Consider the following 16,100-nt stretch of genomic DNA (forward strand, 5'->3'; position numbering starts at 1 on the left):
ACTCCCGGCGGCTGCTCAGGCCGTAAGGGAAGGAGCGAGCGCGCACCTCTAGACTGGCCGTGGTCCAACAAAACTTCAGCGAACAAGCGTCTTTCTCCTCTTTTTTTCTTAACGCAGCTGTTTGTATGTGCACGCACGCACGCACACACGGGTGGACACGATTTTTAATCTCAGTTGCCAAAATTAAGTCGTTTCTTGATCAAAATACATGCTTTGAGTGAGTTTTTGAATTTTTTGCAGAGCGACTTGTCAAAGCCAAAGAGAACTCGGCAAAATAGATCTGAGTAGCTTGATTGCAGCACCGTGAAACACTTGTTTCAGCATGGAAGAGCCCAGCTCGTCTTCAGTAGGGAAATTATTGATACATACTAATGGTTAAAGTGAAGTTGTGGCGAATCCCCAACTGAGTCGTAGAACCTAGTGTATTCGCTGACTGCTGGAAGGGGTCATGAAAGAGGTGGAAATCTTAGTGAAAAAAACACATCCTACGGAAAGCAGGCAGTGCTATGTATAGCTTGTATGTACGTTGAGGGGGTCCGCTCTACGTACGGCTGGTGCAGAAGCCTAGCTCCGGTCCCAACCGCAAATAGTCGTACCGTGTCAACGTCCCCTTCCCGTAGCGCGCGTCATCGCAGCTACGACGGGTTCGGGCGAATAAGGCAACAGGCTAGAACAACAAACAACACTTTATTGCTACGTTAGCAATAACGCGTAACTGTCGCGTAGAGGGATAGTCCGCTCTCGTAGAAAAACAAAGGGTAACGCTTACACCTTCGGTCGATGATCCGCTCGCGGGTCTCGGGGCGGTGAGATGTTCCTTCGCAGGTCAGCAGGGCACGAGAGAGCGTCTCCCTGCCTGGTCGGCAGTTTTGTTCACCTCCCGTGTCCCTCCCCACCGCGAGGGTTGATTCCCTCGCAGGGCGAGTTCCCTTTCCCGCGAACCGGGATGCGAGGATTAGCGCGAGGAGTAGCGGGAAAGAAGGGGTTGTCCGGAAAGGGTGACTGTGCTCCTCTTCTAGTGGTTCCTTCGCTCCCGCTGTCAGTTCCCGATCGCGCCTGCCTTAAGGAAAGGAAATGGGCGCGCGTGCTCTCCCACAACGTCTGCTATGTATCTTGCAGTGGGGCACGACAAGGAGAGTTTAGAAGCGGGGTGCGAAGCTCCATTTTCTTGGGTGCCCTCTTCATACAGGCGCCTGTGCTGAGCTGCCAGCACCTGCTGTTTGGGGTCGCACAACATATAGCATGCTATTTGCCAACAGCAGACGTAAATCAAGAGCAGCGTTTGGATCAGATGCACTTCTTGCCACGGTGTGCTGCGAAGTGCTGATGCTGTGCTCGATAGTCTGCTAACATTACACGTAAGCCACACTAGCGACACAAGAAACCCCTACATTAGGCAAATCTGCACGTATGGAACAGCAAGTGCATGAGTTGAGCAGGTGATGTGCTGCATATCAATGAAACTTTTGTAGTTATCGCTCAGTAGCAGATCGCGGTATAGACGTGCACACCTGTCAGGGGAAACGGACAAGCATGTCCGTTAGCTCTGTCAACCATTGTGTGTTCCAGACTCTAATACAGTAGAACTTCGTTGATATGTTCCCGCTTAGTACGATTTCCCGGCTCCTACGCTCATAATCATGAAATTTAAAAATAACCCAATGCAGCTGTGTGTAATAAGTTACTGTTAATATGTTCCCAGAAAATACGATTTGGCAGCAACATTCAGCGCCGCAGAAAACTGCGGTCGTATGATACGTTTTGTACTGACAAACTCTCATTCAGGTGTGCAAAAAGGGCCCTTTTGTGTACTTGGGAAGCGTGAAGTGGCAGACAGCCGCCAAGCGGTGTCGGCGGTTTCTCCTCAGTGCCTTTCTCCCCTCCGCAATTTCTCTGCTTTGCTCAATTGTCCCCTCTGCGTGTCTTCCGAATTGCAAGATCGCCGCTCTCGGGCAGACGGCGACATTGGCCGTCAAAATCTTCAAACGGCTTTTAAAAAAAAGGGTATTTTCTGTAGCACTTGGCACGATTTTCCTGAGCGTTGCAAATCCTTCATCCGTAGCACGTTACATAGATGCACACTCGTTCCACGCACTTTTGTTCGGACCCCATGGCTACAAAAACGGCCGGGGGAACTAACAATGCGGCCCAAAAAATGGAGGCCGTCACTCCTCCAGTCCGCCACGGTTCGGTGCAAGACCTTGTGGGGTCTTAGCGGAAAAACGCCGCCGCCCTCGGAACACACGGACGCAGTTCACGAGGTTGGGCAACAAAACATAGAGGTTTATTAACACTTCTTTACATATATAGCGAGCTCGCCGGCTGAATTAGTAACACGTAAGTAACACGCGAACAATGAATACTGGGAAACATATAACATACACATTCAAGGGAATGTAAGACATGCAATACAATATAACATAAGACATAGATAAGACATAAAATAAGACAATACAATACAAATGCGAAGGCGGCGGCGCAGATGCACGACTCACCACGAGGGCCCGAGGGAAGCGAGCCGCGGTACCGACTCCCACGGACCCCGCGGCCGTCGTCCATTTGCGTGCGCTGCCACACCCCAAAAAGAGAGAATCACTCCTGTCTTTATGCGCCGGCCTAAATTCGCGGCGGCGATGCTGGCGATGCCGGCGCCACCGCGCTAAACTCTGGTTACAGCAAAGCGCATCCCTGACCTTGGACGAACGTGTCCACTTACACCAAGCACGTGCGTTCCAAACACAGCGGTCGCGCCCAAGTTACGGCAGTCGCCAATACAGGGGTGATATAGCACCCCCACAACCTATGGAAACGCACATGACGCCGCCATTGTGCCCAGTGAGTATGGCCGATAATTTCCCCCACACTTTTCTCTTGGAGCGCGTTCGTTTTCGGTTCGCTCCGCCCATCACGCAGAGCAATTTTTCTCCTCTGGCTGGACAGTTCTGCCTACCAGTGGGTCGCCAGAAGATGCCAGAAAAAATTTGTTCTGGAAGATATCTGGAACGTTTCTGGTTACAGATGTCCCAAAACAAGACGATGCGCACTCGCCGCCATCTTTGTGAGGACTCAACTGAACTCAATGCGGGCGCTTGGAGACCACCTTCAGTTGCCATTACGCCGAGCGTTATCTTTTTCGCATCATCTTGCCGGGCGCAGTGGTGTGATTACGAGTGGCGGCAAACATACCATCGCATGTCTCAACAGCGCGAGTGTGCGACTTATACCCTTGTCACACGGGTAGTCTAACCACAGTTAAGTACGACGGCTGTTAAGTCTAACTGCTGTCGTACCTTGTCACACGACAACCCTAACTGCAGTTAAACCGCTAACGACCGTTTTCGTAAACGGAGGTAGGCAACCCCTGTTAGCGCCGTAAACTGACAACATGGCGGCCCCCATGTCAGACGCGAGCAGCTCGGCTCCCAACGACATATCGAGCCAAAAGCGTGTCAACTGGACCGTTGTGACAATGGAGGCGTTGATACACATTTGAGAAGATAAATTACCGGCTTTGAGGTACAAGTTTGTCCGTGCTGCAAAAATCTAGTGTGCATTTCACGAGATTGATACACGGCTGCGTTCGTTCATTGAACAGGGCTTCGCGCTATTTGATAGACGCGCATCAAAACGCGCTGCTGACGCGTCCATAATCGAGCGCGAGGCCCTGTAAAAGGCGATGTTATAGCGGTGTTGCATGAACGCAGCCATGTATCAACTAAAAAACGGTTGGAACCACTAGAGGCGCACAAGCGCGCGTCTATTTAATATTTGGCATGTTTCGCGCGTTTTTGTTTTTTCTCGGAAAAAGTAACCAGACAGGTGTGACAGCGCCTCTGTCTGGTTTGCGGTAACTGTGGTTACGTCCGCTAACTGCAGTTGGGTATAACAGCGGTTAAGCTTACCCGTGTGACAAGGGTATTAGTATATGCGATAGACGCAAGCAGCTGTCGCTTTCGGGGATGCTTATCACTTTCACGGGATTTCGCATATCGCGTTGTACCGCGATTGTTACGTGCACTGCGCAGAGTTGAGCTTGTTAAGCCTTTAGCAGGGCGACAGTTTTCTACACGGACAGGCCAAGTCATGCGTGATCTTGCGAACTTACGTGATTGTACCTCAAATGCGTATGCTCGAGAATATCACTTCCGCTCTTCGGCGAACCTAGCCCCATATTTCCAAGCGGCAATGCAGAAAGAACCGACGCTCATGCGGTGCAGTTTCGTCTGCTGACAGGGCGGTAGCATTTCCTTAAGCTGGTTGTGCTACAGTTCGATTTTAATATTCAGGTTGTCTCGGGATTTCAACACACATGACCATGGCGTTATTTCCAGTCAGGACCTGAGCTAGCTGGCTGACCTCTGTCTGCCAGCGAAGATGCCAGGAGTTCGAAAATCGCAGAGTCTTTCCATGTTTTTTTAGATATGTTTTTTGCCCTTGCACCTTAATATGGGCTTGTCAGCCTCAATTTTCACTGGATTCAGATCATATATTTTCCCGGATTGTACGTTTATTTTCCTCTCTCTCACTCTCTTTTTAACGCATCAGTGCGGTTCTGTAGTTTCTAAATTCTCCTAACGAAGTGCTATTGGACGGTGGTGCGGAAGTGTCATAATTTATTCTTAAAATGCCTTGTACAGTAGACTCCATAATTTAAACAAATCTTGAATTTTTGGTTTGCCCACTATGCTTTCATTGTATTTTAAAGCCGCTTAATTCAAAGTTTTTGCATGTCCATGCCTAGAAATATCTGCAGTTTTCTTTTCTTTTTTTTCTTTTTTGTTTCTTTTTTTTTCTTCAAGCTGAACATTCACGTTTTTGTATGATCGCTGACGTTGTAAAACTTCTCTGGCAATCATGCAGAGCTGTGAGTGATGTTGCCGCAACCCTGAGAAACAAACATCACACTAGTGGTATGTTGTCTGAGTCATATTTATGAGAACTGATCATTCAAACAAAATCTTGAGGTTCCCTCGAGTTCGAATTATCAAGTCTACTGTAGTGGGTACTTTAGCCAGCATTTTACTATGTGGCATTGTATTTATCTGTAGTAGTGGCCCACATAAGGAAATGCAAATGTGTGCTTACTGGTCACTGCTTATTACCATTTCGTGCGTGGTTATGCTGCATTTCCAGTAGGTGTGAACGTGGTTTTACTGTAGCTTTCCACCACAGGAAGGCAGTTGACAGCACATTTAAAATGCTCAGTTGTGCATTACTAACATAACTTCTTTTGCAGGGGCTTTGCACAAGTTCACTGTCAATCACACACCTCCTTTGATTCAACCCCGGGGCTTGGAGAATGGCAAGAACTGGTGCTATATCAATGCCGTATCCTTTTACCTTGCTGATACGTTTCGCCCCCTAGAATTGCACTTCTTAAAAACTTGCTTATACATGAATACTCCTGACGCACGTTCACTCTAAAGTCCTTTAGGTAAACGGACATCTTCCAGAAAGGCTTTTATTCTCAGTGACGCACGACAGACTAGTATCTCCAGTGATTTCACTGCTGCACCAACTGCGCCAAAGTGTTCCAAATTGAATTTACTGCCCCAGGGTCTAGGGTTTCACGGTGTCTATCATCGGCAATCGCGCTGCCGGCGTGTCAAAATGTGCAGCTTGATCTTGGAGGGCCACCAAAGGCGCAGTCACAGGCTAAGGATTATTCCGCAGATGAAACAGCGCTGGTGTGTGCATCCCGATTAAGCCACAAGGTCGCGCACGGTGCCGATGCAGCTTCTATTGCGCATATCCGTTCGACGGCAAAATGGGCTCTTTGCAGAGGCTCGTGACTTCTAGGCCAATCCGTGGCAATCAAGTGTGGTGGCGATTTTACTGACATCGTCTGTTCCAGAAACCCAGAAACACTGCTGTTAGCTTGTTTCAAGTGCCGCAAGGCATGTAATTAAGACAATGTTCAGTAATCAATCAAAAGGATCAATATAATTGACTCAGAAAAAGAGGGTGGCTTTCGCCTTCGGGGATAGTATCTGGGGTTTAACGTCCCAAAACCACGATATGATTATGAGAGACGCCGTAGTGGAGGGCTCCGGAATTTTCGACCACCTGGGGTTCTTTAACGTGCACCTAAATCTAAGTACACGGGCCTCAGACATTTTCGCCTCCATCGAAAATGCAGCCGCCGCGACCGGGATTCGATCCCGCGACCTTCGGGTCAGCAGTCGAGCGCCATAACCACTAGACCACCGTGGCGGGGCGCCTTCGGGGAAGGCACAAGCAGGGACCGTATGAATTTTTGCCATTAAGGCAGGGGCGCCACCCCCCTGAAGGCTAAATGCCTCCAGTATCAGAGGCATTGCAAGCTTTTTGCACTGCTTCCGTGATTGGCCCACATTGACCAAGCAGTGATATCGTGTGATGTCATCACGTGGTGATGACTTTTCGCATCACAATTGATGACGCCGACAATGGTCAATTTTCGTGTTTGATGAGGTGTCTGAATGTAAATGCAACTTGCTTCACCAGTGTTCTCCAGAATGAAATTAGCTACTCCAGAATGGAAATTTTTGCTTCTCCAAAGTACTCCAAAATGAAAAGTTTGCTGCTCCAGAAATTGCCCCTAATCGGAAGCCCGTGGTAACATCACTATGTCCCTCCATGCAGTGTGGATAACGAGGGCTCCCGGGTGCAGCCATAATCCCCTCTGGGGCTGTTGTAAATATGTGTGATCCCCCAAAAATGTACTGTCGAGGCAGCGATGTCACCTTTCGCGTCACATCGCTAGCACTGCCATGTTGATTTCCAACAGTGTCATTTGCTTTGTTGATAGTGTGGTACATTAAGTCTGCTCAGTGGGCGCCATTAACAAAAGCCCCCACAAACAGCATGGTTTTTTAAGATGTTTTCTTTCATGCTGATTTAACGAGCAACGCTCCCCTCCCCCTCATGTTCATCTGAGGAACCGGAGCTAATCGCAGAGGCCTCGAGCCACCTAAAGAACTTAGTGTGTTGCCTTGTGTCACTGGTGCAGCTTTCTGCAATGCGCCGTTCAGAGTATCAAAAGGGGTTCACTGCAACATACTTTATGTTTGCCAGGTGTGAGGGGTATAAGTAATGTTGAACCATCTTATAATATTCTGGTCAACCCTTATTTCGATGCAGGCACTATGACTAAAACAGGCATAAAAGGTTTCTTGCCACCGCCTGCACACAGGCCTCGCCTCACGCACAAACAAGTGCTTACTCTTGCTCGCAGTCGCCAGGGCTTTGAGTGCGCCATGTGCGGCGACGTTGCTTTGCGCTCTCGTCGATGGGTAACAGCAGATGGTGCATGCGGCTCCTGCTCGTGCCAAAATGACAAAATTCGGGGCAAAATCACTGGGTTGCGGTGGCCAAAATTCGTTATATCAAGGGTGTCTCCCGGTGCCACTTTATTACGTAGAGGTCGCAAATATGTGTGCTTCTATGAAGTAACAGTGGGGAATAGAAAAACTTTGTAATATGGAACAATTCGTTGTACGGAGGTTCATTATAGGCAGGTTTGACTGTCTTTCTTACAGATAGAAGAATAATTATTTTTTCTCCATGAAGATAAAAGTTGGAAGCACACAAGAAAGCAGGCAGATTTTATTTTTTGTAGGTCTTTTTTTTTTTTTTTTTTTTGCCTTTCGTGTGAAATCTGCATGGCTATGTTCAAAACAATTGTCTTTAGTGTACTACAAAGTAAGAAATAGTAACCCAATCACAAAAGTGCTTCCATTGTTGTGAGGAGGTTGTCTATTGTGGTAAGAACAAACTTGTTTTGTTCATCATGTAATAAAATAATGAGCATATAGAAAAAATAACTGCACTTTTAGAACCGGAAGAATAAACTAAACAAGCTGACAACTTCAATGGAATTTGGTTTGAAAGTAAACAGGGACAGCTTTGAGACCCCCCCTCCCCTTAAATGTTCTGTGGTTCGGCAGGGATTCTGTAGAGCTTCCTAGCACGTCTAAGGGACCTGGCGGGCTTGCTTACTGACATTTTAATTTGAGTGTAATATTTGTGAGATATATTTTTGTTTTCTTGACTTAGACATTTAGAACCTTCAAGCCTTGTTGGCTTGTCCAGCATTCTACAATTTGCTGTCCAGTTTGCCTCTGGTACCTGGCTTGCCTGGCTCCAATGCAACGCCTTTCATGGAGTGCCTGTAAGTATCCTTCTGCTTTATTAGGGAAGCCTGGCTCATTAGCAGCAGCACAATGTCTGATGAGTGGCAGGCTGAAGCCATACTTAGCTTCTCGTGGCTGTGTGCATAGTGCCTGCTTCTAAATCGAACAATCTTATGTGCAGCAGATGGGGTCAGTTTAAACTATTGCTTGAAGTTCATATTTTTTCGCGTGGTTTGGTGGTGCCTATACCCAGTTTCAAACATCATGTGCAACACAGTGGAAGCTAGCGAGACTTCTTGCAGTAGATGCATTCGCACCAAGAAATGGTTCAATGATTTTTACCACCCGTAACGTGATGTTTTTCGTTTTTACACTGAATAATAATGAAGATACTTTGTGCTGTCGCAATAAACAAACCCCGTTGCTTTTTACGGTCGCAGTAGGTTGCTCTGTATCGCTTAGCATCCTTTTGTTTTCGTGTCGCAGCCTCCGCAATTAGTTTCGGTAGCGCGCAGCCGGAGCCAATTGAGGAGGCCACGTTTACAACGAAATTCAAACGCGAGGTGTGTGGACACGCATTTTGCTGACCGAACTTCTTGCATAGCTTCCACAGCGTTGCACCTGATGTATGAAACAGAGTACAACGCAATCAGGTTAAGGGGGGACGCTGCTCTTACAAATATTTATTTCTTGATTGATTTTGATGAAACTTGGTGACATTATGTATATTTGTGTGCTGAATTCAAATATGCAGTTACTTTTTTTGTATAATGTGTAGTTTTTAAAATACAATATGTTTCTTGTGCCTTTTGGGGACCAAGATTTTTCTAAGCTGAGTGCGTGACAAAGTAAATCAGCATATCACACTAATCTGCAATCGGAACTGTTTGCAGTGCAATAAAAATGGATGTTCTGAACCCATTTGAGCAAAAGTTGTATGTTGAGCATTCGCAAGTGAGTCGATTTCAAGCTGGAATTTCACTTGTGAATGTTCAACATACCATAACTTTTGTTCTAATGGGTTTAGAACATCCATTTTTGTTGCACTGCACACAGTTCTGATTCCGGATTACCGTGATATGCTCATTAACTTCGTACTCTTTCAGTTTCGAAAAAATATTGCTCCCCAAAAGGCACACGAAATATTTTTTATTCTAAAAACTACACATTATACTAGAAAAATAATTGCATATTTGAAATAAGCACACAAATATGCACATAAACTCTTACAGTTTCATCAAAATCGATCAAGAAAGTATATATTTTTTTTCTAGTGCCATGTCCCCCCTTAATTGAGAAACACAAAGCTCTTTGCCATCATTCTATATTTTGCAAAACCCAAAATAAACCATTGTGTTCATCTTGTGATTTTGAAGAAATTTTAAAAAGCCTGGCACTGAAAGCACGAACAAGGTTTTACTGTATTTTTGTCGCATCGAGACCTGTTAGTAAAATTTATTCGTATAAAACTGTCTTTTGTTATTATGTGGTAATTGGTAGAGTGCAAGTCAGTGACTGAAAAATGCACAATTTAAGATGAGGGCAAAACATGCTATGGATTTATTTTTACAGTGTACTTGAGTAACGACTTCAGTATTCTTGAAATATCTCGGTGGAAAAGTCCTGTAACTTCTTGTTTCAAGTGCTGTTTTGGAGCATAAAATTCACCAACTTCAACAATGAATATTTGCAATTTGTTAAAGCCTAAATCTTCCAAGAATACGTACCACTGTCCTGCAAGAACAACCAGAAGTTATCTGAATGTCAGTGTAGTTTGCGACTATATTGGCACCTATATTTAAGAATTGACGTAGCAAATTTGAGGGTTACTGTCGACCTCTACCTTAAGGTTTTCTTTTCTGCACCAATTTTCTTTTTCAGCATATATTTTCTGCAGTCCTATGCAGTTCCCATGGTGCGCGAAACTGGCAAGAAGGATGAAATGGTTGTTGCAAAAGCATATGACCCTGAACATTTCAGAGACCTTCTTATGAAGATAAAACCTGACTGCAAAAAGGTATGTCATAGTGAATGACCAGGCTTCGGTGCAGCGAAGAAAAAAAAATTTTTCAATGTACTACTGTGAAACGTCAGTGTAAAGAACTAGGCATTAACATTTGGTTAGCCATCATACAGTGGAGCACTAGTCGAACCCAGTATATATATTAAACTTGCTGGGGATTGTGAAATGTTGGATATACAGTCGAACCCGTTTATAACGAACTCGAAAGTGCCGCGAAAACTGGTCGTTATATCAGTAGTTCGTTGTAAATGGACTCGCCTTCAAAAACATGGATTTAGCGACCAAGCCGCCTTTTTTTCTGCGCATTTTTATTGAAAAGTGCTAACAACTCCTCCGGTGAGAAGTTAGGCCTTTTCGCGTTGTGAAGCGAGGCCCGCTGCGTGCACGAGTGCATTAAACAGCCTTTGCAGTGAATCGACACCGTTTCATTGAACCACGGTACCACTACGTGGAGCCGATCATCCCTGGCTAGTTGCTTGCAGCGTGTCGCCTACTCGGCTCACGCCATCACTGCCGGGCCGCTTGCACTTGTACGCGCATTTGTGCGCTCTTTGTGCCCGCTTCACTTCGGAGCATGCACGGGTGCGGCGAGCGGCCTGTTCGTTCAATGTGGCGAAGACGAGCATTTTGCAAGCAACGCGCACTCTGTCTCTGCAATGCGCTGACAGCCCTGCACGACAGGCGTGGCACGCTTGGGTTGCCTCCTAATAAAACCCGCTGTATACGCTCGTTGTAAGTGCATCAACGTTTCTCGGTGCCTGTGTCTCTAAACACCAGCGAGCTAGTCTCGTTTGCACGAAGCGACGCGCACTTTTATCTCGCACGGCGCGGTGGAAGCGAACTTTCGAGCGGCAATGGCATCGCGCGCTTGTTCTGCTTGTACCGCCGTCAGCAGTTTACGCCACACATGCAGCCGAGCCGATAGCTGCAGATGACTGTGATAAGGTTGTCAGCGATAAATCATAACGGCACGTTCATCGCCGGCCGGCACGTCGCCTTCGCTCTCTTCTGATGCTTATCTGTGAAGGAATCGCCACAATCGCGCGGAAGTCGTAATCATTGATCGGCCGGTCTCTGCCATTGCCAAAAAGATGAGACATTTTGCGGCACGTTGTGACGTCGACGCAGTGAACATTTAAGCGCCGAAAAGTTATCGCGGTCATCGCTTATTGCATTTTATTTATTCTTGCGTTCCAAGGCATAGGCTCATTGTAGGCGGTCGTAGCTGCAGAGAACGGTGCCAGGAAAAGTTGCCGTGCGAAAGCTGACTGCAAGGCTTCATGCTGCCTACTATTTCTTCCTTTTTTTTCATTCTGCCACTGAAGAAACGACCGGAAAGCGAGCGACCTCGCTCGTAGCGTCCGAGAGCAGCGTGTGCGGTGCTCGTCGATATCGGGTATCTTCGTCACGACTAAACTGACCGGGGCACGCGCGAGCGCGCGCCTCTCATGCTTTAGAAGGCCTACTTTAACATTTTTTCGCTTCGCATACGCCATATTTTTACCGCGACCGTGTCTGAAGCGTTCGTTGTAAAAGTACGAGGCTTTGAAAAATGTTTGCTATATGTGGACGCAATTTCAATGGGTAGCGTAGGAAAATCGTAAGTGCACCGAAATATGGTCGTTATAACCTATAGATAGTTATATCTGGGATCGTTATAAGTGGGTTCGACTGTATCTGTGATTCAAGATATCAGGTATGCCATTCCAAGCTTATTCAAAAACTGCATGTTTCGAACAGCGACCTTGAAGACGCAAGCCGGCCAAGCCAAGCCAGTGCGGTAAGGTTCATTGGCCGACACATCGTACGCATCAGTCATATAGTGGAACGTGCATAACCAGTGACAGTCTGCGATCTCGGTTGTGGGTCAGGTGCTGCGGTACAGCTGAATATTGGGCGAGTTGGTGTTACATGTTCGAACTTATTAGAGCTTAGTATAAAGACTAAAAAAGACTGGAAACATTTTTTGAGCCCCTCTGGCTGTTCCTTCTTATTCTTTATAATGCTGTAACAAGTTTAAACGTGCTGCAGGCATTGACAGACATTTTTTCGTTCTTGCCTCTGTTTTATTGCTTCAGTTTCACTGGTCTCGTGCCAGTGTAGATGGGCCTAGTGCAAAACGGAAGGAAAAAGACTGTTGCATCAAAGCTATCATAAAGGCTGTCACGCCAAATGTCAGGAAGCCACAAAATTCAGATGTCGAATATTCATTTCAATTTCAATTCATTCACTGCCTTAATTTACTGCTTTAATAAAAATTAATAGCACACGAGGCTACATAGCATTGCTGCTGGTCGCTATACAGTCTTTGCAAGTTTTTCCACCTTTCCCTATTATTGCCCTTTACTGCAGTAAAGGACAGTAGTGAATATAACGGAAGAAATTTCACCTCTCATCAGCTTTATTATAACGAGTTCTATAGTCGGATACAGCTTAAGAAGACAGGAGAGTCCCCGCCCAGACGACCAAAGCGCGGCAGCCAATCGCCTCCACGACTAACGAAATAGTCCGCTCGTGCACGCGCCAATGTTCTCCGAAGGCGGAGCCACCGGCCGTCTCGCTCATGACGTCGCTCCCAAGTGCGCACCCATTGGTGCAGGCTTGTGTTCATCCGCCTTTGAGGAGGAAATGCCACTGCTTTCTAAAGTTGTATCCGACTATAGGTGTATTAAGACTACCCAGTTGCACTGCCACTTACCCATAGCACTATAATAACCGAAATTTCTGACGTCATGTGATGTTTTGGGCAAGAACTGCCACCATGCAATTCTGCATAACATAGTGGCATCGAGCTGCAACTTTTATACTGACTTATACATAACTTGCAAGTTACGTCAATTCCTGTCTTCCGTCCGCCATCACCGAGCACATACATCTCAGTGACCGCGCTGTGTTTACGTTCGTGTGCAGATCGTTCGTCGTAGTGCGCGTTTTGATCATTTGCCTTGCGCTTATGACAAACGAAAATTGTTCAGGACATTCTGCAGCCTGCAGTGTCGTCAGTGGTGTCGCACGTAATGGTTGAAACAACTTCGCACGAGTCACCTACAGCGGCACTCAAACTGCACAGATGTCGTCGCTGATTGCTGCATAAAACCATAACATATTTTTGCGGCAGTCGGGGTTCGTTTCACCGAAGAGCTAAGAGGGCCTCCCGAAAACCAAGGAACGATCACTGTTTTCAATTCGTTGCTTCACGTTTCAACAAAAATTAACCTCGCGCATAATTCCCTGGCGACACAGTCAGCGAAAAGGTAAAGATATTCGGAAGCATAACTTGCCTGTTATGAAGTGACGCCCGTACACACAAACGTGCAACGTCTGAGACCCTTCCCATTTACGCGCGCATATATGTGCTCCACTTCTCAGACAGCTCTTCCATGCGGTCGCACAGGTTTGTGATCACGTTTGGCAAGCAGTACGTCCCCGCGTTCGGTTTTTTTTATTATTATTATTATTATTATTATTGATTTACACTTCTCCTGCAGCAGCCAAATATCGCACAAATCGCCGTTCCGATGTGCAGCGTTGATGGGAAATGCGAGAGCCGCACAGCTGGAGTCGGTGTCGTCTGCTGCCATGTGCTTGGTAATGGCGGCGCATGCCACGAAATCGTATCCCAGAGTTCCGCAGTGTGACGTAGCTACAAGTTGTGTACTGTCCCACAATGAACTACAGTTGCTAGAATGGGGAATTGTTGAAAGCAATGGTGGTGACTTTATTCGGAGTCCACGAAGGCACGTGCTAGATAAGCTTGAAAAAGGTTACGCCAATTTTCATAGTACGTATCCTGAAAGATTAACATCATTCATAAAGTTTAGGAATGGAATGACACGCACCAAGATGAACAGTCATGCACACTGGCTGGCAGCCTCGGCAAGGTTGTAGCCATAACATCGAGAGTAACACTGCCGGCTTCTTCCCTAGCAGTCTGCATGCACAGAGAAGCGCACCATGCTCTTAGCAATTCCTCATCCTAGCCACCGTCGTGAAACCTCGCTGGTGAGGCCTTCACCTATTTCCGATACATTTCAAATTATTCCTTCAGTCCTGAATACTTCCCTCTGCGTAGTACAGCTGTCTGATGTTTTGATACGTTGCAGGGGAAGCAGGAGGACGCAGAGGAATTTCTAAGTTTCATGTTGAATGGCCTGCATGATGAAATGGTGTCATCAATGCGTTCTGTGAGCAATGGTCTCAATGGACAATGCAATGGAGAGGCTCAGCCACCAGTTGAGCATGTTGATGAAGATGATGATGATGAAGGTGCTTGGAAGACTGTCATCCATCGCAATCGACATGAAGTGACACGTTCTGTAAGTAGCTTGAGTTAGCATAGTGGAACTTCCTAGTTTTTGTTGTGTGTGCATATTTGGAACATGACACTTTCAAATTTCTTCAGATATTTTGATTGGTTTTGATGAAACTTGCTGAGCATGCCTATATTTTTGTGCTGATTTCAGATATGCAATTAGGTTTTGAGTTTAATATGTAGTTTGAAAATGTAAAATATTTCATATGCCTTTTTGTAAGCAATCCAAACAAGGGGGAAGTTCAGAAAAAGATGGAGGTGTGAAGAGATGAAAAATACTTGAACAGGGGAGGTCGCAGAAGCCAGCGTTTCAACAAGTGGTCTTGTTTTGTTCAAGGCAGCAACTGGGCCTTGCTGCCTTGAAGGAAAGAGCACTTGTCGAAGCGTTGGCTCCATTGACACCCCCTATTTGATTTTTCGTTTTTGAGGAGTAAGATTTTGGTAAACTGATCGTTTCAAAGTAAAATGGCGTATTAGAATAATCTGGAATCAGAACTGTGTGCAGTAGAACATGAATGGATGTTCTAAACTCATTTGAACAAAACTTGTGGTATGCTGAACATTCGTGAGCAAAATCCCAGCTTAACATCAACTCACTATCAGTGATTCAGATCAACTAGTGATTATAAAAATGCATCACTGGTTGTTCACTTACTAGCTTAATCATGGGGAAGGCAGTCCAAATGCACTGAGAAATGAGGGGAGGCTGACTGGTGGCTGTTGCCAACGTGGTTTCGGTTTCATTTTTACGCAGAGGCAATTTTCAAACTCGATTTATAAATAATTTAATCTACCTTCCTTGGACAAGTGCAGAGTCGTGCCACGGGCTTATTCAGGTGGTCTGTACCCGTTTTTTAAGCAAGCCTGAGTGTCAGTGCCTGTATTGTTAGTTTTTCAATCATATGATGCCCGGATTATTGAACAGTTTTGCGTGGTCCTCTCAAAGTCTTATAATTGGGGTTCCTTTGTATATGTTCCGTGCCTTTAAAAACACTGCATAAGTATCCTGTCTTTCGCTTTCCATTCTCGATCGACACTCTGCTTAATGTTTCATTTTCTCTTCCTTGTGAGGCGGCACGCTGCATACAACACATACGCTCATTCAGACACTAAGTGCCCGAGTCGGTCACTTGTCCTGTACTGAGCCCTCGGCGACAGTACTTACCTATGCATATTGTCTGCAAAACCGCTCGTACGCTGGCCAGCGCATACTAGACCTCTTCTGCCCCCTGTAAGCTAGATGTCTTGGAAGGCATTGCTTGTTAAGCTAACCGAAGACATTTTAATATGTGCAGTCTGGATTTCGCTGCTATCTCCTGTTCGTGAAGCGATACAGGACAAAACTGGGGCACACCAGGTACTTGGGTAGCTCGGACACGCATTAGTTGACAGTTGTGCGTCATTTCTATTATATACTACAGTGTGGGATGTCAAGTCTACCGAAGGACAAATTGTGACCGCAGGTCACGTGTTGGCCGGCTGCATGACGCAATCACCTCTTTCCTTCCTTCCTTCCTTCCTTTGTGCTTTTTTCTTACTTAGAATATAGAAGGTGCCGTTAGTCTGGCTGGTGACATTACTGCCTGTATTTTTTCTTTGCACACTGTTCGATAAATGCAGCAAAAGCATTGACGTCAAAATAGAATATTCA

General features: G+C 46.1%; 1 protein-coding gene across 2 annotated transcripts in view; it reads left to right on the forward strand.

Moving 5' to 3' along the window:
• LOC119375966 (ubiquitin carboxyl-terminal hydrolase 10) overlaps positions 1-16,100 on the forward strand; it is an 86,768-nt gene that overhangs the window by 55,724 nt on the left and 14,944 nt on the right. For both annotated transcript variants that reach the window (XM_049410845.1, XM_037645993.2), the window contains exons 8-11: positions 5,237-5,328; positions 8,046-8,152; positions 9,996-10,131; positions 14,241-14,453. In XM_049410845.1, the coding sequence (XP_049266802.1) occupies positions 5,237-5,328; positions 8,046-8,152; positions 9,996-10,131; positions 14,241-14,453 (548 nt within the window). The remainder of the gene's footprint in view (positions 1-5,236; positions 5,329-8,045; positions 8,153-9,995; positions 10,132-14,240; positions 14,454-16,100) is intronic.

Source organism: Rhipicephalus sanguineus, chromosome 1 (assembly GCF_013339695.2).
Source record: "Rhipicephalus sanguineus isolate Rsan-2018 chromosome 1, BIME_Rsan_1.4, whole genome shotgun sequence".
In the NCBI taxonomy this organism is placed as follows: Eukaryota; Metazoa; Arthropoda; class Arachnida; order Ixodida; family Ixodidae; genus Rhipicephalus; species Rhipicephalus sanguineus.